Source organism: Polypterus senegalus, chromosome 4, assembly GCF_016835505.1.
Source record: "Polypterus senegalus isolate Bchr_013 chromosome 4, ASM1683550v1, whole genome shotgun sequence".
NCBI lineage: Eukaryota > Metazoa > Chordata > Cladistia > Polypteriformes > Polypteridae > Polypterus > Polypterus senegalus.
In genome coordinates this window covers 23,380,420-23,403,919 of record NC_053157.1, presented here as the reverse complement: position 1 = coordinate 23,403,919, position 23,500 = coordinate 23,380,420, and the positions used below count along the sequence as shown (strand labels likewise).

At 38.9% G+C, this 23,500-nt stretch overlaps 1 protein-coding gene across 1 annotated transcript in view; it reads right to left on the bottom strand.

Annotated features, from left to right (window-relative positions):
• Window positions 1-2,294: 2,294 nt before the first annotated feature.
• adamts12 (ADAM metallopeptidase with thrombospondin type 1 motif, 12) overlaps window positions 2,295-23,500 on the bottom strand; it is a 623,896-nt gene continuing 602,690 nt past the window's right edge. The window contains exon 24 of the mRNA XM_039750336.1: window positions 2,295-4,633. Coding sequence (XP_039606270.1) covers window positions 4,518-4,633 — 116 coding nt within the window. The 3' untranslated portion in view covers window positions 2,295-4,517. The remainder of the gene's footprint in view (window positions 4,634-23,500) is intronic.

Sequence of the window (23,500 nt, the reverse complement as noted above, 5' to 3'; positions counted from 1 at the left end):
ATGGATAGAATTTGGATAGTACTGTGAGTACGACTGATTTAATGAGACACAAATACACAGAAGTGCTAATAAACAGAATAATACTACAGCTTTCAGTGAAGTCCACGGTGTACGCTGCCATTTTGGATTGACATAATGATCTGAAGCTGGACAAGCTTTGACTTGACAGACCAACCCAGCGAGTTGGAAATCCAAATTAAGGGGGCATTCCAATTGAAAAGTCTGACCAGGAACTTGGAAATTGTGACTTCCCACTTCAAATGGAACACAGCATAAGCATCCAATAGCTCAGAACTGAAGACCTGACTCTTCCAATGATACACTGGCCAAGAATCTTGTCTTCAATTCAAAAGCAAAATCCATTATCAAAGGGTTCTGGGCTTTGGTCTACTTTAGTTTTTAAAAAGAGGTTTAACAATCGATTTAACAATATTTTAATGAAAAATGTATACGTTTTGCAAGTTTTGAGTAATTGGATGGATGAATTTATGTGGATAATGCGACGCAGGTAACATCAGATTTTCCTTAATGGATGTTTTGATATTGTTTGCTGTTTTCCGGACTGGCCACTGTCCATTTACTTTGAGCATAAAATTTATTACAGTCATCTTGCATGAAAACATGAGATTATAAAACTTTCTCATCACTGTAAAGCACTTGAGGTAAGTAATGGGTTAAAAAATAATTTTTTGGGTGGAGCATCCCTTGAATTGGTCTTTGAGACTTCATGAATTCTGTAAAAGTGTGATTGTGTGTCACTAGCACCAATATTGAAACAGGTGAAATGCAATGAACCAGTTATATTAAAAATGTAGTGTTAACACCCATAGCACCAAAGAAATTGCTTCAAGTGTCAATCAGAGCAGTGGACTGACAAAATATCATTCAAATATATTGCTAAAGTAGTAGCTATGTATGAAAATTACATTTCAATAATAATATGACGGTCACACTTACTGTTTATTGAAACTCAGTCCAATTGAAAATAATAAATTCTTTGTGTATAAAGAAATCCGGTAACACTTTACATTAGGTGTCCATAATTACACTGTAACTGCTATGTAATTACCTGTATAAGTACAGTGTAACTATGAGTTATTACTCCGTACTTACTGTGTAATACAAAGTAATGTTATAGTTAATTACTTAGTTGTCATTGTTATTCCAGTTTATATACAGTAATTACAATGTAACAATTTATCACTGATCCAAAAACAAGTGTACTTACATGGTTACATTGTATTTGTACTTTCAAAATGTAATAAAAACATCAGGGTATGTAACTACAACTATGTAACAAATGTTCCAAGGTCTGGGAAATTGTAATAGAGAATTGCAGTGATAACTGCAAAGGATTTCAATGATATTTCAAGATCTTTTCTAATTGGTGAAAACGCCTTTGAAAAATGGTTAACGCTTCTTCCCAAAATATATAGTGGCACCTCCTTGACATGTTTTGCTTAAAGAAGCATTTGTGACATTCTTGTAGTTGTGTTACACTATTTATTGTTGAATTTTTTGGGCTATTATTATACCCATCCCTAACATAATACTGCCAAACTTGCCTCATTCAATCAAGGTACACAGGGTCGCAGAGCCATTCCAAGCATCACCGGGCACAAGGCAGGAAACAGCCCAGGATGGGGAGCCATCTCATTGTAAGGCCCACTGACAAACATACCAGCAGTCGCGCTCTTACACATATGGCCACGTAACCCAACCTACATGTACATGGGATGTGACAGTAAAACCCCTAAAAAAGACATAGGGACACATGGGTAGAATGTACATATTTTACACACTTATCCATCCATCCATTATCCAACCCACTATATCCTAACACAGGGTCACGGGGGTCTGCTGGAGCCTCTAGACAGAATTCCATCTCAGGATAATGGATCTGTGAGACAAAAGTGTTAACTATTTTGCAAAGGTGTTTTCACCATTTAAAACAGATCTTGAAAAAGCATTGAAAACCTATACAGTTATCACTGCAATTCTCCATTACAATTCCCCATACCATGGAACATCTGTTACATAGTTGTATTTATATACCCTGATGTTTTTATTACATTTTTAAAGTACAGATAAAATGTAACTATGTAAGTACACTTGTTTTTGGATCAGTGATACATTGTTACATTGTAATTATATAAACTGTGGAATAACAATGACAACTGAGTAATTAACTATAGTTACTTTGTATTACACAGTAAGTACGGAGTAATAACTCGTAGTTACACTGTACTTATACAGGTAATTACATAGTAATTACAGTGTAATTATGGACACTTAATGTGTTACTAGAAATCCTTATTATGACCATCAATAAGGTAGAGCTGCTAATAGAAATTCATTCAAGTGAATTTCCCTTTGGGTATTAAAAAATATCTATCTATCTATCTATCTATCTATCTATCTATCTATCTATCTATCTATCTATCTAGTTTAGAATAATGGAGCAATAATATGAAAACATGATGCACAAGACAAGAGCTAACCCTGGGATATTAGTCTTCTGTATATTGCATAGATGCCTATTAGGTACTTTCCCACCACAGTAACTTTATTTCAGCAACCAGGGACTTTTTAGAAACTCAGGAACTTTTGTAACATTTCCATCAGAGGAATGTGAGTAATTTGTAGTTCCTGGTACTTTTTGTTCTACCAGGAACTATAGCAAATGGGGCTGTGGCAATGAATTGTGCTAATGGGTTGACCACAAGCACTGGTTACAAATCTGTTAATAATTTGGACTTTGGAGAGTTAACAGTGAGGATGGAGAATCACTTTTCATAGCCACCTCCCTGGTGCGTTGTGCCATGCCCCCACATCGACACAGTAATCTCCCCTATGAAGTCTAGAAGGCATGTTAACGCAATGAACTTATGAACGCACCTTACTTTGCACCGCATTACCCTTCTTAACATGCAAGATATTTTGCATTAAGGTTACAGTTCCTGTTGTGTGCTAGGAATGCAGCTATAAAAGTGGCAATAAACTTCCCTGTGAAATCACAATCATCCCCTGTGAACTTCCAATTGCACCACGATACTCTTCATAGCTGCTTCCCTGACACACTGCACCAGGTACAGTATTAAAGCAATAATCACCCCCCCAGCATTGAAGTCCAGAACATGTCAAAGCAATGAACTCACGAATGCACCTCACTTTGAAACACATTACCCTTCTTTACATGTAAGATATTTTACATAAAGGTTACAATTCCTGTTGTGTGCTAGAAATGCAACTCACAAAAGTAGCCAAGAACAACAAGTGGCTCACGGCCTACATCATATGGGAACACATTGATTCCTGAAAACTAAGTTTGTGCAGTGGGAAAACACTTATCTACTCAGATTGAGCAAATTTAGAGTTGGTAGTTTAGCTGGTGTTGAAGGGTATGATCCTATGGCTGTGCGTAAAGTGGCTAAAATAAAGAGATGTATTGGAGTGTATTCACACCATGAGCCACGTCTGGATTACAGTGATCCTCAGAAGCAGCCAGTCTACACTTTCAGCTAAAGGGGATTTCTGGCCTCGACCGCACAGATACTGTGCAAGTGGTGAGCTGCCTGGTGATATCAGCTGAGCTGTCTAGTCAGCCTACACCTTACTGCATGGTCAGACCATCACAAGGAGGGCACACATTGATGAGATGTCAAGAGAAGCCACATTAATTACACGTCTGTCTAATTCCCCCCACACCAATGGCATTGACCCAAAACAAGGCAACTAATTCTCAGTACGACTCTGCCTTATTTCAATTTTCATCCACATCCATTGTAACACCTTTATAAAAAGTTCTCCACATACACCCTGGAGGTGCCTGAAGAACATTTTGATTAATAAAAATAATGCATTGTTTGTGGTGTGCTATGGCATCCACCAACTCTTTCACCTGCAGCTTTAATTAAATGGGGTTTTCTCTTTGGGACCCTAACACTTTTTCATGTCCTTCACGTCTTAGCTTCACGCTATATAATATGCACATTCTGGGATTAAGTGGGTTTGATAGCAGATGGATGGATCATACATTTTAAATAAGGTTTAGTTTTCTTTGGTTTTTAAATTGTACTATTCCTAGGGATATGTCTCTGAAGATTTTTTTTTAGTTGATAAACACAGTTGAACTTTAAACAGGCATACATTACAGATCCCAGCTGGAAAACAGAATATTATCCTCATTATGCTTTTTAAAAGTGTATTTACTTAAGGGGCTAAGAAAAAGATCTATGGGTGAGTTGTACTCGATTGCTTATCTGGTAATTACATAAAGTGAACGAGCCAGGTTGAATTCAAACCATAATATTGTAACAATGTGCATAAGCCAAAATTAGAAACTTGTAAAACTTGTAAAAAATAGAAACCTTATAGTGAAAAGAGGTAAAGCCTTCAGTGCCCAGACTGAAATTCAAGTCATTTTATGAAATAGTAAAAGTTTCTTCAAAAAGTAGTAGTTGAGATCGACTTCCATGTTTTTCTTTCTTTTTTTGTGCACTTCACTGTCATTGAGATTATCCAAAGCAAGTCATGCAACATTGTTTTTGAATGCTTGTCAAAGAACATCTTCCCAGCAGTTTGAGTTTCTCACAAAATTTGGGTGACATGCTGTCTTTCCGGCAGGAGGCATCTGGAAGTTACAAAAAAAAAAACAACAAAGCATCAAGTTACTTTAGTTGACTGCACTTGAAATTGCATTACAAGCAAACGAGTAAACAGGATGACAAGGGAGGACGTTTACTGACTGAAAATGTACAGACGTACTGACAGAAGGGAAATTTTCTGGTCTGTCAAAATGTTAATGTGCTACTGTATGGAACAGCAAACTTAAAAAATGAACACACATATGCAAATGTTTTCAGCTTTTGTAGTACAAGTATTTCATGAATATGCAGTATGTAAAAGAAAAAAAAACATTCAACCCTTGGATGTTTTTGTATTTTATTATTCCACAACATTCAATCATAGCGGATTTAATTTGGCAGAAGTAAAAGACGTTTTAATGTCAAAGTAAAAACAGATCTCCGCAAAGTATAAATATTGCTTGACGCCCCAGTTGTTTGAGACCATAATTTAGATTATTTTATTATTCCACAACATCCAATCATAGTGAATTTAATTTGGAAAAAGTAAAAGACTTTTTAATATCCCTATTAGGTTTGCGAGAGCTGCCTTACTCAGCCAAAAGGCCATAATAGGTGGACAGTATAATGGAAAAAGCAACCTGGCTGGTTTCGTTAATAATTCCTATCTCAGTGAGTGCAGTTGGGATGTAGTGAATAGACTGGGATAGTTTATTTCCCAGCACGTGAGGTGGCAGTGCTTCTCCAGTGAACTCCCAGTTTGGACATCCACATTGTATCATGGGACCTGTAGTCTCGAAAGGCAATCCTTTTGGGTCCCTGCGTGCCACTGGAGGGCACTGCTAAAAAAAGAAGCTCTCCGCAAAGTATAAATATTGCTTGATGCCCCAGTTGTTTAAGACCCTAAATTAGATTACCTTGACAAGCATTTGAAATGGGAATAACACCTGTTGAGGATATATGTGTGACCTCAGATCACAGAGCAGTCCAATCCCTGAACCACTAACCATGGTAAGTAGACAATTAGGTTTGGGACTGGCTTCCATAAATCTGGTATCTCGTCCCACTCCTTTTGTCACCAAAAAATTAATTGAGAGCAGCAGTAAAGTATGAAATCTTTAAATACCTCATGTCATGCCACTTGGGTCTTGCTGGATTAATAAAGTCCAGACTCAAACGGGTTCTTCAATGCAAAGCACATTTATTACTGTTCAACCCCCATTACTCCAACAGTCCCTGTATCCTGTCCCTAAGCATCATGGGAACTGTAGTGCTTATCAACTAACTATAAACAATTTATTTATATATATATATATATATGTGTATATATGTATATATATATATATATATATATATATATATATATATATATATATATATATATATATATATATATATATATATGTGTATATATATATATATATATGTGTATATATATATATATATATATATATATATATATATATATACAGTACAGGCCAAAAGTTTGGACACATCTCCTCATTCAATGTGCTTTCTTTATTTTCATGACCATTTACATTGGTAGATTCTCACTGAAGGCATCAAAACTATGAATGAACACATGTGGAGTTATGTACTTAACAAAAAAGGTGAAATAACTGAAAACATGTTTTATATTCTAGTTTCTTCAAAATAGCCACCCTTTGCTCTGATTACTGCTTTGCACACTCTTGGCATTCTCTCGATGAGCTTCAACAGGTAGTCACCTGAAATAACTCCACATGTGTTCATTCATTGTTTTGATGCCTTCAGTGAGAATCTACCAATGTAAATGGTCATGAAAATAAAGAAAACACACTGAATGAGGAGGTGTGTCCAAACCTTTGGCCTGTACTGTATATATACAGTATATGCACATCTCACCACGCCTCATCTGACCTTAGCCTCCATTATTACAGTGTTTCCCAACCACATACAGTGCCCTCCATAATGGGACAAAGACACATTGTTTCCTTGATTTATCCCTCAGTTCCACAGTTTAAAATTAAAAATGATTCAGATGTGATTAAAGTGTGCATTACATACTTTCATTTAAGGGGATTTGCATACATTTCAGTTGCACTGTGTAGAAATGACAACACTATTTCTCCATGGTTTCTCCATTTCAGGGCACCATAATGTTGGTGACATAGCAATGGCCGGTCTATTAAAGCCGTCATATTTAGGATTTTATCGCATATCCCTTGCATGCAATGACCGCTTCAAGCCTGTGATTCACAGATATTACCAGGTGCTGAGGTTTTTCACTGGTGATGCTCTGCCAAGTCTCTAATGCAGCCATCTTCAGTTCTTGCTTGTTTTGACGGCTTGTCAAATTTAAATCAGGTGACTGGCTTGGCCATTGAAGAATTTGAAAAACTCATGTGTTGTTGCTTTAACAGTATGTTTGGACCATTATCATGTTGTAGGGTCAAGCGCTGTCCAATAGGTTTTGAGGCATTTACTAGAACTTGAGCAGATCAGATGCAAATCAAAAAATTCAGATGTGATTAAAGTGCGCAATGCAGATTTTCATAGGGGATTTGCATACATTTTAGTCACAAGTAGAAATTACAACGCATTTTAAGGCACCATAATGTTTGGGACAATTGGCATCATGGGTATTTGTGATTCATCACGTGTATTTCATTGCATTATAAAACACCTCGGTTTGCTTCGATGCCTTGGAGTCTTTTGTTACCATTGTTCAACATGAGAACCATACAGTAGCTGTGCCAATTAAAGCCAAAGAAGATATTATGAGGCTGAAAAGCGAAGAATAAAATCATAGGTAAAACCTTAGGATTACTTAAATCAACTGACTGGGATATCGTTAAGAAGAAAGAACGCACTGGTGAGCTCAGTAATCACAAAAGACAGGTAAGCCCCTCTTCTACTCTCTTTCGCTTGTTTTACATGCTTTTATACCTTGTTCTCTACTGTGTTGTTTTTAACGTCTTGATTTTTCATCCTACTCTTTTCCATCCATTAATGAGAAACGGACGCTGGTGAGTTATTTAGCTGGTACGCTCCTCCTAGCATTAGAACATTACAATATTAGAACAATTTACACGAGAACAGACCATTCAGCTTGCCAGTCCTATCCACTTAATTGTTCAAGAATAACATCAAGTTGAGTTTTGAAAGTCCATGAAGTCCCAGTGTCTACCACACTATGTGGTCACTTTTTCAGTCTTGCTGGAAAACCAAGACCAAAGTTTGATAAATGTCTGGTGGAACTTATTTTATAACTTAACTAGCTGTGTAAGCCTATGCTGTAAAAGCCCAGGCTCCTAGAAATCATGGATTGTGGTAATTCAATCAATCATTTGCATTGGCAGTGCATTAGCGGCTTAGCGAGGTTCTCTTTCCTCTACGGTTTCGTTTTGCCGATGTGCTCGACTCCGTTGTCAATCAGCGGCTAAGCGAGTTTCTCTCTCCTTGGAGGTTTCATTTTGCCGATGTGTTCGCTTCACTTGTGTATTAGAGGCTAAGTGAGTTTCTCTTTTGTCGTTGGTTTCACTTTTACAACAGAGTTGCTTTTTTTGAGCATCACGCTGTAGCCTCGCACTTCCAGGCCGGACAGACAGGCTGACACACACACTTCCACGTGTAGACGTTTATATATAAGATTCTTTTAGAACTTTCTCTGTCCACTATGTCATCTTTGGAAAACAGAATGGAGGCTCTTTTATCCTGTCCTAAGTTGAAATATCTCTAATATATCATCAGTTTCTTGGCAGGTTACTGGAGGTGAAACATTATTAAAGAGAAAATTGAAGGGAGGACAGTTTGTCCTGTAGAAAAATATCACTTGGAATTAATTTTGAGGCTTAAAAGTGATTAAATTAATTTTGACACAGAAAATTAATTAAACAAGGTGGCTCAATTTTCATCCGAGCAAAGCTTTTAATATTATCAAGGGGACCAACTGGAGTCTGTTAGTGGGAGGTCAGTCTATACAACAACAAAAAAAAGAGCTAGATGTTTAAGATTTTTAAATAGAAACTGGCCTCCAGCTGCTGCTGATTTACTGAAGCAGTGAGCTTGCTGAGCTAGCTGCACAACATAAGGAAATTAATTTTTCATCTTTACCTTTTAGTCTTGAGTCTTATTTTTAAACATAATTTGCACATTATAATCTTGATAAAGAACTTCTTAATATAATTACTCACTTTGTTCCTTTAAGTGACACTTTCATTATTCTCCAAAAGTAATTTCTGGTGCTAACAAAAACATTTTTATTTAATAATTAATCATTAATTAAATTGCCTAATAAACAAAACCTTGCCACGTCAGATGGCTTGATATACTTTAGACCCCCTACTGTCATTCTGAGTTTGGGAATATAATAAAAATGTACTCTTGTGTTCATTATACATATATTCTGTCAGGAATTTTTGCATTATCTTCTTCTTCTTCTTTCGGCTGCTCCCTTTAGGGGTTGCCACAGCGGATCATCTTTTTCCACATCTTTCTGTCCTCGTCATCTTGTTCTGTCACCCCCATCACCTGCATGTCCTCTCTCACCACATCCATAAACCTTCGCTTAGGCCTTCCTCTTTTCCTCTTCCCTGGCAGCTCCATCCTTAACATCCTTCTCCCAATATACTCAGCATCTCTCCTCTGTACATGTCCAAACCAACACAATCTCGCCTCTCTGACTTTGTCTCCCAACTGTCCAACTTGAGCTGACCCTCTAATGTCCTCATTTCTAATCCTGTCCATCCTTGTCACACCCAAAATCTTAGCATTTTTAACTCTGCCACCTCCAGCTCTGTCTCCTGCTTTCTGGTCAGTGCCACCGTCTCCAGCCCATATAACATAGCTGGTCTCACTACCGTCCTGTAGACCTTCCCTTTCACTCTTGCTGATATCCGTCTGTCACAAATCACTCCTGACACTCTTCCCCACCCATTCCACCCTGCCTGCACTCTCTTTTTCAACTCTCTTCCACAAACCCCCTTTCATTGGTACTGTTGGTCCCAAGTATGTAAACTCATCCACCTTCGCCAACTCTACTCCCTGCATCCTCACCATTCCACTGACCTCCCTCTCATTTACACACATGTATTCTGTCTTGTTCCTACTGACCTTCATTCCTCTCCTCTCTAGAGCATATCTCCACCTCTCAAGGGTCTCCTCAATCTGCTCCCTACTATCGCTACAGATCACAATGTCATCAGCAAACATCATAGTCCACAGGGACTCCTGTCTAATCTCGTCTGTCAACCTGTCCATAATCATTGCAAATAACAAATGGCTCAGACCGATCCCTGATGTAATCCCATCTCCTACCGCAGACCTCACCACTGTCACACTTCCCTCGTACATATCCTGTACAACTCTTATGTAGTTCTCTGCTGCTCCTGACTTCCTCATACAATACCACAGCTCCTCTTGAAGCACCCTGTCATATGCTTTCTCCAGGTCCACAAAGACGCAATGCAGCTCCTTCTGACCTCCAACAACATCCTCAGAGCAAACATTGCATCTGTGGCGCTCTTTCTTGGAGTGAAACCATACTGCTGCTCACTAATCATCATCTCACTTCTTAACCTAGCTTCCACTACTCTTTCCCATAACTTCATGCTGTGGCTCATCAATTTTATTCCCCTGTAGTTACTGCAGTCCTGCACATCCCCCTTATTCTTAAATATTGGCACCAGTACACTTCTTCTCCACTCCTCAGGCATCCTCTCACTTTCCAAGATTCCATTAAACAATCTGGTTAAAAACTCCACTGCCATCTCTCCTAAACACCTCCATGCTTCCATAGGTATGTCATCTGGACCAATGGCCTTTCCATTTTTCATCCTCTTCATAGCTATCCTGACTTCCTCCTTGCTAATCCATTGCACTTCCTGATTCACTATCTCCACATCATCCAACTTCTTCTCTCTTATTCTCTTCATTCATCAGCCTCTCATAGTACTCTTTCCATCTGCTCAACACACTCTCCTCGCTTGTGAGTACATTTCCATCTTTATCCTTTATCACCCTAACCTGCTGCACATTTTTCCCAGCTTTGTCCCTCTGTCTAGCCAATCAGTACAGGACCTTTTCTCCCTCCTTAGTGTCCAACTTATCATACAACTCATCATACGCCTTCGCCACCTCTCTCTTCACCTTGCGCCTTATCTCCTTGTAGTCTTGTCTGCATTCTGCATCTCTCCAACGATCTCACTTCTTCTTTGCCATCCTCTTCCTCTGTATACTCTCCTGTATTTCCTCATTCCACCTCCAAGTTTCCTTTTCTTCCTTCCTCTTTCCTTTGTTCAGATGTCACGCCAACCATCCTTCTTGCTGTCACCCTTATTACATCTGCTGTATTTTCCCAGCTGTCTGGTAACTCTTCACTGCCACCTAGTGCCTGTCTCACCTTCTCCCTAAACTCAACCTTGCAGTCTTCCTTTTTCAACTTCTACCATTTAATCCTTGGCTCTGCCCTCACTCTCTTCCTCTTCTTGATCTCCCACGTCATCCTACAGACCACCATCCTATGCTGCTTAACTACATTTTCCCTTGCCACCACTTTGCAGTCTTCAGTCTCCTTCAGATCAACTCTTCTGCATAAGATGTAATCCACCTGTGTGCATATTCCTCCACTCTTGTATGTAACCCTATGTTACTCCCTCTTCTTAAAATACGTATTCACCACAGCCATGTCCATCCTTTTGGCAAAATCCACTATCCTCTGACCTTCTTCATTCCTCTCCTTGACACCATACCTACCATCACCTCCTCATCTCCACTGTTCCCTTCATCAACATTCCCATTCAAAAATGGCTCCAATCACCACTTTCTGTCCCTTGGGTACACTGTTCATAACTTCATCCAACTCACTCCAAAAATCTTCTTTCTCACCCATTGCACACCCAACTTGCAGTGCATATGCACTAACAATATTCATCATCACACCTCCAATTTCCAGCTTCATAATCATCACTCTGCCTGACACTCTTTTTACCTCCAAAACACTCTTGACATACTGTTCCTTCAGAATAACTCCTACCCCATTTCTCCTCCAATCCACACCATGATAGAACAATTTGAATCCACCTCCAATCCACCTGGCCTTACTCCCCTTCCATTTAGTCTCTTGCACGCACAATATATCAACCTTCCTTCTCTCCATCATATCTGCTAACTCTCTTCCCTTACCAGTCATACTGCCAACATTCAAAGTTCCTACCCTCAGTTCCACTCTCTTTACTTTCCTCCTCTCCTCCTGTCTCCAGACACGTCTCCCCCTTCTTCTTTGGCCAACAGTATCCCAATTTCCGCCAGCACCCTGTTGGCTAACAGTACATACTTTAAGTTTAGAAAGTAATCAGACCCCTTCAGTTTTTTGACTGCTCTGTTGCAGCTGTGTTCTAAAATCATTTAAATTCCTTTTTCTCTCATAAAGCAACAGTCAATACCTCAAAATGACAAAGCGAAAAGAGGATTTTAAGGAACTTTTTTTACAATTTATTAAAAACTAGCAAAATACCTGTGCTTCGCAGCGGGGAAGTAGTGTGTTAAAGAAGTAATGAAAAAGAAAAGGAAACATTTTGAAAATAACGTAACATGATTGTCAATGTAATTGTTTTGTCACTGTTGTGAGTGATGAGTGTTGCTGTCATATATATTTAAACACACATATAAACATATATATATACATATCCATACATATACACATATATATATACACACACACACATATATACATACATATATATATATATACATATATACACACATATCCACATATATAGCTCTCCCGACAGCAGGATTGTGCCCGAGTTCCAGCAGGGCCTTATGGACTATGTAGTGTTTTTACACAGCCCTGCTGGATACCTTGGGGGCCCCCAGGAGTCGCTGTTGGGGGCTTATGGGCTCTTTTGTGCCATATGACCCGGGTTGAAGTAAAGGACTGATTACCTTGACCCAGAAGGAATAAAGAACTGTGGACTGTTGGGACAGGAACACCTCCAGGTCAGGGGCTATAAAAGGGCGGTGCCTCAGTCAAGACAACGAGCTGTGCTGGGAGGTGGAGGAGCAAAGTGTCTGGGCGAGGAGGAGTGATTGTAGTATTGTGTTCGTTTATAATTAATGAGTAGTGTGGAAGGTGCTTGGTGCACTGTATTAAAAGAAAATAAAAAGTTTTGGACTTTTACCTGGTGTCTGGAGTTATACCTGAGGGTTCCAGGGAGCACTAGCACCCCCTACTGCCATACTGGCGTAGTCGGCAGGATTCTCTGGCCGTCTGTTGGCAGGGGACCTGCATTAAAAATAAATTTCGTGTGGGCAGACAACCCTAAGGAAGACACTCGTCAACACACGGAGGTGCAAACACCACCCGCTACTGAAAACGCTACAGCGGTGAGCGTCATTCCAATTCGGACCGTGATGGAGAAGAAGACGGGAAAAAAGAAGGTCAGTACACATGGGGTACGGAACATGACTGATGCCGAAATGACCTGCACCTATCTGACCGGTAGCGCGGAAGACTGATAGCTAATTCAGGCCGAGCGAGCCCAGGCAGCGCAACTATCAGGACACGGCCAGCGGTCGAGTGCATCGAATTCCCTAGATGCTCCGGGGATATCGCCGCCTGCTACGGAGGTAAGCACAGGTAAAACGCCCAACGTTTTGGGTTTGTATCTGTCATGTTTTGCAGACGCCCGCAGATAGACTATCAGCGGCGTCTCGGATGCCTGTCTTGCGGTCTGGCAAAATGGCCGTGGCTCCCAGAAAGCAGCCGACGACAACAGACTGGTCACCCGCAGTGGATGCTGGGATGGTGAAGGTAACCCGGAGTCCTCCGACGAGGCCGGTCGTCCCCTGACAGGTCCGAGCCTCCTGGAAGGGGAGGTGAAGGCGAGCAAAGCAGCGCCGAAACAAGCTGCAACCATCAAGGAGGGATGGGTTGGGCTGAAGGGTCTGCAGTCGTGAAGGAAAAGGCAGATCTCAGCCGGCTTGTAGTAGCCAGCCATCCCCCTGTGGACTCCAAGTCCCAAGAGCCTTTGCGCGACCCAGCTGAACACGTGCCAGGAGGGGACGTGCTCATTGGTTCCCGGCCGGAGGGTAAGTTAAACGCGGAAGCGCAAACAACGCCGGCCGTAAACATTAACTGTGTAGACTTATGGGGGCTCAAGGAATACCATGCCATTTCTTGCAGGATTTTAAAGAACTGAAGGAACGTGTGGAGGAATTGGGGGTGACGGCAGCAGCACCGTTGGAGGGTCTGCGGGACTTTGTGCAGCGGCTGGGCCGGGAAGCTCCAGTGATGATCGATGCAGGAGTGCAGGTGAGTTCGTCCTGTGTCATAGAGTATAAGGGGACACAGTGCGATCGGGCACCGCAGAGGATGAGTAGCGGTTGTCAAAGCACCGTGTGCCCGACAAGAGACTGGAGCACGATGACCGAATGGTCGGGGACTGGAGCAAACAGCCCGGGGCATGCACGTGACGCGGCTTTCTGGAGCAGTGCAGCCCTCCAGAACCCGACTGGTCTTAAGTGCGGGGTAGTGCCGGTGACCGGAGTGCCAGGGGAAGTGCCGTTTGTGCCGAAGCATCGGATCGATGCGGTGCTAATGACGCCGCCTCTGGGTAAGCGGAAGGTAATGGGTGTGCAGACAGCAAAGAGGCTCTCCTCTTCCCATAGGGAACCTCAAGCTGAGCATAAGCCCCAGATTAAGCAGGAGATCCCCAAAATAAAATGTGGGTCTCCTGACACGACAGAGAGAAGGGCTAAAAGCAGCAAAGTGGCCATAAACCCCTCCTTGGCAGAGAAAGGGGCGGAGGTGATGCTGACGGAATTCCCGAGGTGTTTCTGGTCTCGCAGAGGGAGACACCCAGGAGGACATCGTCGGTGTTACAACTGCCGTCGGCTGGGCCACGAGTGACGAGACTGTTCCCGGAGGATAGGGGAGCGGGTGGATAAAGGATACACCGTTCCCCCAAGGTTCGCTGGGAGACATGGACCACGCAGCCAGGATCCGGCTGACGCGTCCTCTTGTCCACAATATACATATATATATATATATACATATCTACATATACACACATACATATACATACACACATACATACATACACACAAATACATATATATATATATATATATATATACATATATATATACATACACACACACACATATATACACACATATATATATATATATATACACTCTTTGGGGTGTGAGCAACTTTAAATTTTAAATAGAAGGAATTTTTATTTAGTCGACAGAAATATCTTTGGTAGGAATGTAAGTTAAATGTAGGCATCATTGCATAAATTTTTCTTCACCATACAAATGTAAAGAGTAAATTCGCCTTACATTCCAACCAAAGATATTTTTGTCGACTAAATAGAACTTGAAAAGATATATTTTTTCGAATGTGATCGCGCAATTCAGATCGAGTTGACGCGCACCGACGCATCGAGCCCGCGTGCTATTTCGGAATTACTAGATGCTATAAACTCACTTCAAAGTAGTAAAGCAGTTGGCCCTGATGGATACCCAGTGGAATTTTTACAAAACAAAATTCAAATAAGTTAGCTCCACTGTTATCAGCAAACTCTTTGCCAAGCATTAATTACTATCTTTCCTAAGAAGAACAAGGACCTACTACAATGTGTATCACACAGACCAGTCTCTTTTCTGAATAACAATGTAAAGATGCTCATGAAAGTTCTAGCCAGAAAGACAGAGACAGTCCTTCATTCTGTAATATCACAAGACCAAACAGTGTTTATTAAAGGCAGACACTTAACGTCTAATCTTTGAGGTTTAATATAATATATTCCCCCATTATATTTATCACCCCAGAGATCCTATTATCTTTAGATGCAGAAAAAACACTTGATATGGTTGAATGGGACTACCTTTTCCCCACATTACACAAATCTGGGCTCGCCACAAACATATGTGCATGGATCCAGCTACTTTATACTAGTCCAGAACCGTGAGTTTGCATTAATATCATTATTTCTGGTGACTTCAAACTAGAATGTGGTACTCGACAAGGATGTCCCTTATCACATTTGCTCTTTGCAGTCGCCGTTGAACAATTGGCTGCATACTTCTCAGAGAAGGACTTGAACAGAAAATATCGCTATACGCAGATGATATGGTACTGTATATATTAGACCCACAAAATTCTGTGCCAGCAGTCCTAAAAGCATTATTAGATTTTCAAAAGGTATCTGGACTTAATATTCATTTTAATAAAATTTATAAAAATATTTTAAAGTCTCTTCCTTTCAAAGACCCCAGAGTAAATTGGGGAAAGGATCTGTCACTTAATATTTCAGAAAATGAATGGAAGACAACCACGCACCGAATAGACTCGAGCTCATTCAATTTTAAATCTTTTATTGAGTACATTTACCTTGTTTAAAATTGTCCAAAATGTTACCAGGGCAAGAATCAACCCGTGAACATTGCAATCTAGCTCCAGCCTCACTGGGCCATATATTCTGGTTGTGCACCAAATTAAGAAAATTTTGGACAAAACTCTTTGCATGCCTATCTTGCAGCCTTGTTCTTGTCAAAATCACTCCTAACCCATTAACAGCTGTGTTTGGTGGACTCCCGGATGGCCTTAAAAAGGACAAAGAAATTGTTCAGGATTCTGAATTTAAGAAGCAAAGCTAACCACGGTTGCTTACCACTACACCACACTGCCACCCACAATTTTAACTTCTAAATATTATTTTTTATTTCTAGATATTGCTTATTGCCATTTTTTTATGTTGCAGTCTGTGTCTGTTGCACTTTGCTAATAGTATTGTGCAGGGCAAGATTAAAACACACTTATTATTTTGAGAAGGAATGACTAGAAAATAAACAACTACCAAAAGAGGCAGGCCGAACCAAAGTCAAAACTAGGAAAAAATTTGAACGCACAAATCCTGCTTCAAAAAACAAAGAACAAAATCTAAAGTTGAAGTCAAAAATAAAGGTTTCAGGAACCAAATAAAATAGATAAATGGCTTAAGCTTTTTTTTACTATCTACCACTATAATTATAGGGATGATTTTTTATTCTGTCAGTGGAAATGTAATGGTCGGGTGATGCCATTTTATATGATTGAAGTGATGATGTCATCCATGTCACATGACCAAAAGCAGCTGCTCAAGCCACCACCAAGATGGCCACCTGAATGAAAGTGACCTCCCCAAAATGGCACAAAATATTAAAATAGGTAAATGCCATAGAAAACAAATTCAATTAAAAAAATAATATAAAGACAAATAAAGTCCTGTGAAACAACCCAAATTATAATAACAATAGAATGTAAATTATTCATTTAAATACAAAATTTCTCTAATACACTCTTTCAGTCAGTTTCGGAAACAAAATGTGTCCCAGACACAATAAATCTGAAGAGCTTTGGATAAAGCCTGCTGTAGACAGAACTGAAAACACGGTAAAATATACTTCATATCAAAAAGAAAAGGGGGTACAGAAAGAATTTCTATTGCATTTTCTGCAACTCATGTTATCTTAAATAACCATACGTATAACATAGAGAAACAGGTTTGTAATTTGACATTTTTGTATGAGCTATTGTACATTAAAAGCTGTTAAAACAATGAAATCTGAAGATCTAAAAAAAATGTATAAACTAAAGTGTCAAAGCTTGCATAAAAAGCTGCTGCATAAGAAAACCTTGTAGCAAAGCTAAGCAGAAGATATGGCTGACTCAGTCAATGAGGAATGCATACAAAGATAAAGCACAGATGGAGGCTGCGCATCTTTTCATTCAAATGTCATTAATCCTGCCTGCTTCAGACATAAACATTCATTGGCTTGTCTCTTTCAAAATAGAAATTACTGTAAAATGTCACAAGATACAGAGCTGTTGTTGGAGCCCAAAGTGTATTTTACATTTCCATTAGTGTTCTATGCTAATGAATTTATGTTGAGCAATGTATGCTTAGCATAACAAGTGTATGTCTAAATCAACAGTGCGATTATCTGCTTATAACAGAGGAGTGACTGATGTCCCCAGCAATCAACATTATTGATAGATAGATAGATAGATAGATAGATAGATAGATAGATAGATAGATAGATAGATAGATAGATAGATAGATAGATAGATAGATAGATAGATAGATAGATAGATAGATAGATAGATAGATAGATAGATAGATTATTTGTATGTTCTGCCTTCCCCTTGCTTGTTTTGACATTCTGATTGGTGGTTTTTAGCTTGTAGATTCCAAATCATTCAATCTGTTTTTTTTTTCATTTAAAGCTTACTAATAATTTTGCTAATTTATTTCGTTATTTATTTAGTTGAGCATAAATATGACGTGAGTAATAGGAAAACTGCTGATGATAAAATTAAACCTTGAAGAACGTAAGCACTGCATTATAATGAGCACCAAAATGGAAAGTCCGAGACAAACACCGAATAGGAGTAAGGACTGATCAGGAGTATGTTATTTAATAACAAATGATTTACAGCTGTACTTCTAGCAGAATCACCTTTCCGTTGTTAAACCCGTGAGAGACGCCTCTAAACCAGACAGGGTAGTTCTACTCTTACAGTGTCCCTGATCGACATCCAGTGCCGCGTGCCATGTGCCTCTCCATTATGTGTGGCCTCCTACAAAGGCTTCATCAAGTGCATCCTATTTTCCATTTATCCCACGTAATACCTGTCCATTCTAGTGCTCAGTTTATGAAAACTGCTCTCTCCACTACCTGCGGAGATGGACAGTGATTTGGAATTTGAAATGTAATATATTTTGCACTGAAAATGTTTTCCTAAGAAGGAGGATTTGTCATAGCTTCCCCAAGGCGTAATGAAGTATTTTTGATGATTTTGTCGTGCAATTATTATGTATGTTTTTGTTTTTCATTGCTATTTTGTGATGCAATTCTGTTGAGCTTGGGCACAGCCATTTTGTTTGGTTTGCCGTTGGTGATGCCATATTGTTTACTGTAAACATACATGGCTGCTAATCAGATGAATCTTGTCATAGGACCTCTGACATCATGATGCCATTAATATTAAAAAATAGCACACTGTCTTCAATATTCAAGTTTTAGATAAAATTTCTAAAGAAGCAAATCTTTACCAGACAACTGATTATGGAAGGAGTATCACACTGGTTCTGGAACTCTACTTTCTTTATTTTCACTTCTACTTTGCTTTACATATTTTGCAAACATTAGAAAAGTTGTGATAAGAACATTCCATTCATCCCAATGAGATTATCCACACTACTCATCTAGATTTCCAAAATTTCATCAAGTTGAGACTTGAAGGTCCCACTACACTACCTGGTAATGTATTCCATGCGTCTCTAGTTCTTTGCATGAAGAAAAACTTATTTAATCTATCCTCATAGTCCAGAAATCAGCCTATTCACTCTTCTCTGGACTTTCTCTTGTGCTGATATGTCTTTTATTATAATATGGAGACCAATATTGCACACAGTACTCTAGGTGAGATCTCACTAGATTAGTTACATAGCATAGGCATACCTTCCCACCACTTCTACTCTACAACTCATGATATGTAACCTAACATCCTGTTAGCTTTCTTGATTGCTTCGATAACACTGTTTGTTGTTAGTGATGACGATGACTCCTAGATCTTCTCATAAGGTGTTCTTTCAAGGTTCAGACCACCGATTATGTATCCATGTATTCACATTTTTATTTCCTACATGCAATACCTTACATTTACTTCCATTAAATTAAACACAAATATGCCCAAGCCTGTTTGCTACCCAAATTCCTCTGTACCAGTTTAGCTGATTCTATATTACCAGCCCTTCCACAAGGTTTGGTAGTTTTGATCTTCTGGTACTTTCCTTAGCATGTTTCATAGATAATGATTAGCCAGTTTCTTATTATAGTTCTTCTCCTGGTCATTATATTCAGTGAAACCCTTCAGGGATTCCTTCTATTCCTAATGAGATGCAATTATTACAAACATGATCAAAGTAAAGAAAATATATTCTACCATGGAAAATAGGAAATAAAGAGCTAGAATTTTAGATGGATACTTAAGGCCTAAAACAAACCATACTTTAAATCTTCCATGAGCATGAAGGATAGAATGTCATTCTTATCTTTAGATTTATAAGATTGATATTTGAACCACAATCAGGAAGACTTCAACAAAGCCCCTAAGAACACTTTACAAGAAAAGAGAAGGTAATATACTGTATGGTCAATGCAGTGAAAATAGCAGTAAATAATTAATTTTTGTGTAGAAATCTGTACATCATTAATTGAATTCAAAACAATGCATACAGATATATACTTAGTCCCATGTTGCATTTGACCTAGATACAGTACACTTCTGTTTATGTGGAAAAATAAACAGTGTCTTTGATATGCAAATATACAATTTTACATTGCTACATAGTTAACTCAGAAGTATGTTAATGCATTTTGATGAATGGTACGCATGCACAGTAATTCAGTCTTTCAGTAAGCAACAGGTTTGCCTTTAGGAGCCCCACCGTAATGTAGCAACACATACGTTTATTTTTGTTCCAGCCTCATTAAGTTAATGCTCATTCTAAGATAAAAGTAAGAGAATTAATTTGAAGAAGTAGCGTGATTCTGTTTATGACATTACTGTAAACAGTGGACATTATAAAAAAAATATAAAAGGGGGTGTTTTCTATCCACCACTGAAAATAAGAAGGGTCTTATAACTTCCTACCTAAGTAATAATTTGTCAAGGAATAATGTAGAGTGTTTTGGAAAAAGAACGGAAATATCCACTTATCATAGCAGATCTTGTAAACTTATAATGGAAACTACATATTCATAATATTAGAACAGTTGTGACGAGAACAGGCCATTGAGTCCAACAAACTTATCCATTCAATTCATGAAGATTCTGCAAAGTCGAGATTTTAAGTTTCCTAAAGTTATCTATGTGTCTATGGATTCTTTGTGTGGGGAAAAACTATAAAATTTGTGTGAAATCTGCCCTTAGCTTGTTTCCAAACCATGTTTCAGTGTTCCTTTTGCATAATGTATTTTTAAGTAATATTTGGGATGCACGGAAGTAATTCCCTTTATAATTTTTAACACTTTGATCATATCACCTCTTAATTTCCTTTTGCTTTAACTTCAAAAATTCAACTCCTTCAGTCATGCCTAGGGAATCCATTCCCGGACGGGTTTATCCATTCCCATGAATTCGGGAATCCCGCATGTCATTTCCTGGTATCCCAGGCGCCCGGGGATGACACAGTGCATGGGCATCTCACATGTGAACGGTTTTAGAACGAGCGACACTTATTTTCAATAAAACTACTGCAATATGTTGACACCAATAAAAGACTAACCTTATCTACAAGCAGTTCATGCTATCATATAAGTACATGTATCTAGTTAGTTGCAGTAATAAGAGCTTGGAAAGAAACGTGTCCAGCGTGCAGGCGTTCAATCCAGCCGCCGAGAAAGCACGCTCTGCCTCCACTGAAGTAGGCAGCACAGTCATCAGATACTGATACACTTGTTCTAATCAACGCCCGCGCTTGCCATTGCTTTGAAACAGCGCCATTTCAGCTTTTACTGATGCATCCAGTTTCTTCTCATCATTCTGTGATGGCAAGTTTCTTGGCACAGATAATGTGGATGCAACACACTGATGCATTGCAATTTCAAGTTGCTGTTCAAAGCTGTTGTTTGACAGACGTCAATGTAGTCTGCCCCGTCCTGGCACTCGTGAGCTGCAGAAAGCAGACTCCTCCCAATCCACTGTGCTCAGTCTTAGTCGGAGCCGGGAGACTGACTGCTGCTGGTCTGTTTTTGACTGAATTAATTGGCAACCCACTACACCGTCTGCCAAAGAACCGTGCCACTTAATTATTTTCAACTATAACTCTGTTATTTCTTGATCGATTTTTACTCATTTACACACTATATATGCAAGCTTGGTCGTTCCCGGTTTCCAGGGAATTACAGCAATTTCATTCCCAGGAATGCAGGAATGAAAACCGTCCGGGAAGGAGCCGGGAACTTAAGCATAGCCTCCATTGACATGTACATCACATATCGTGATTATAACATAACATCCTATTATCCTTTCTGCTGGCTTCTGTGTACTGGCTGGAAGTAGATAGTGATGAGTCCATCTTCTCATAAGGTGTACTTTCAATTTTCAGACCTGCCATTGTGTATTGAAATCTAACATTACTACTGCTACTACTACTATTACTAGTACTATTACTACTTCCTACACATAATACCTTACATTAAATTTCATCTGCCCAAGTCTGTATGCTCCCCAAGTCCCTCTGTAACAATTTAGCCGATTCTCCATTATCTACCCTTCCATCTAGTTTGGCATCATCTGAAAATGTAACCCCCTTATTCATTATATTCTTGTCAAGATCAATTATGTCAGTAAATAGTTGTGTAGAAGGTAAATGGAATTCTGTCATATTGTCTTATGCATTAGGCATTTGCATTATAATGAAAGGATTGCATGTACAAAGTCTATATAATGTGTTCTGCTTATCTTATTAGGAATGTAACTTCAGTGTAACTGCGATGGGCGGGCGACCTACCCGGGTTTTGTTCCTGCCCTGCGCCTTGTGCTGGCTGGGATTGGCTCCAGCAGACCCCCGTGACCCTGTGTTAGGATATAGCAGGTTGGACAATGACTGAATAACTGACTGACTTCAGTGTAAATAGGGGGCTATTTGAAGAGTTGTACTTTTTTGACCTTATTATCTTTTCCATTTTGAAAAAAACTGTTTCTAAAGTTTAACAGTGTTGCACCATCTTAAGACTATAAATAACCAGTTAGTAGTACTAGAGTGTTGTACCGTGTTAGCCATTATGGCTAACCTGTTAAATCTGTGAGTCTGAACTGTGCAACTCTGTGTCAGTATCATGGTGATGGAGATGCTGCAAATGTTTAAATTGCAATATAATAAATACAGTAATTACCTTTCAAATTGTTGTTTGTTTGCAATACATTGTGTGGGAAATCTTTTAATGCTTCAGTATATATATAATTATTTTTTTTTATGTATCACTACATTACTTTTTTGTTGTTGTTGGAGAATTAATTTGTAATGCGAAGATAAACAAAAATACAAGCAGATTGACCACGGTGCTATATTTACATTTCAGGACTATATAACTTGAACAAGCTGTTATGATAATTTCCAGTTCTTTTTTGTGTTACTGTGGCAACAAATATTTAAAGAACATCATAGTAATAAATTATTCTAAGTACATTATATCCATCCATTAAACTGTACTGTATATGCCACTTGTTTTTGTTGTGCTATTCCAACATTAATGGGTGCCTGAAAGACTCTCCATACACTTGCCCGCACACACTTCCAATTTAGAGTTTATGATTAACTTTATTATACATTATTAACTTATTATACATTATTAACTTTATTATACATTATTATATATGGTATGTATACCACAATTAATAATGTAAGGGTTAAATTCAATTAGCTACCAATTCCATTATTTTATGTTTTTTTATAGAAAACACTGTTATAAAAAAAATACCTGAAGTGGTATGGACATATGACAAGGAGAAACAGTGAATATCTGGGCAACAGAGTGATGGGAATGGAAGTACAGGGGAAGAGAAAGTGAGGGGGGCCAAAACGGAGGTGGATGGATAAATTAAAAGAAGATCTGAGGAGGAGGTTCAGGCTCGAGCAGAATGGAGAAGGCTGATCAAGCACATCGACCCCCACACAGAAGTAAGAAAAGATGAAAAGGAAAAAGAAGAAGACTTTAATAAAAAATTACCAAACAGTCAAAAACAATTTGGTGACACTTTAGTTAATGCAAAAATGCATCTATTTCTCATTTATTCTTAAGTAACAAGACCTAACATACACTTCGTTGGGTTTTATAACACTTAAGTGTTTTATTCATCTCTGTAATGTTAC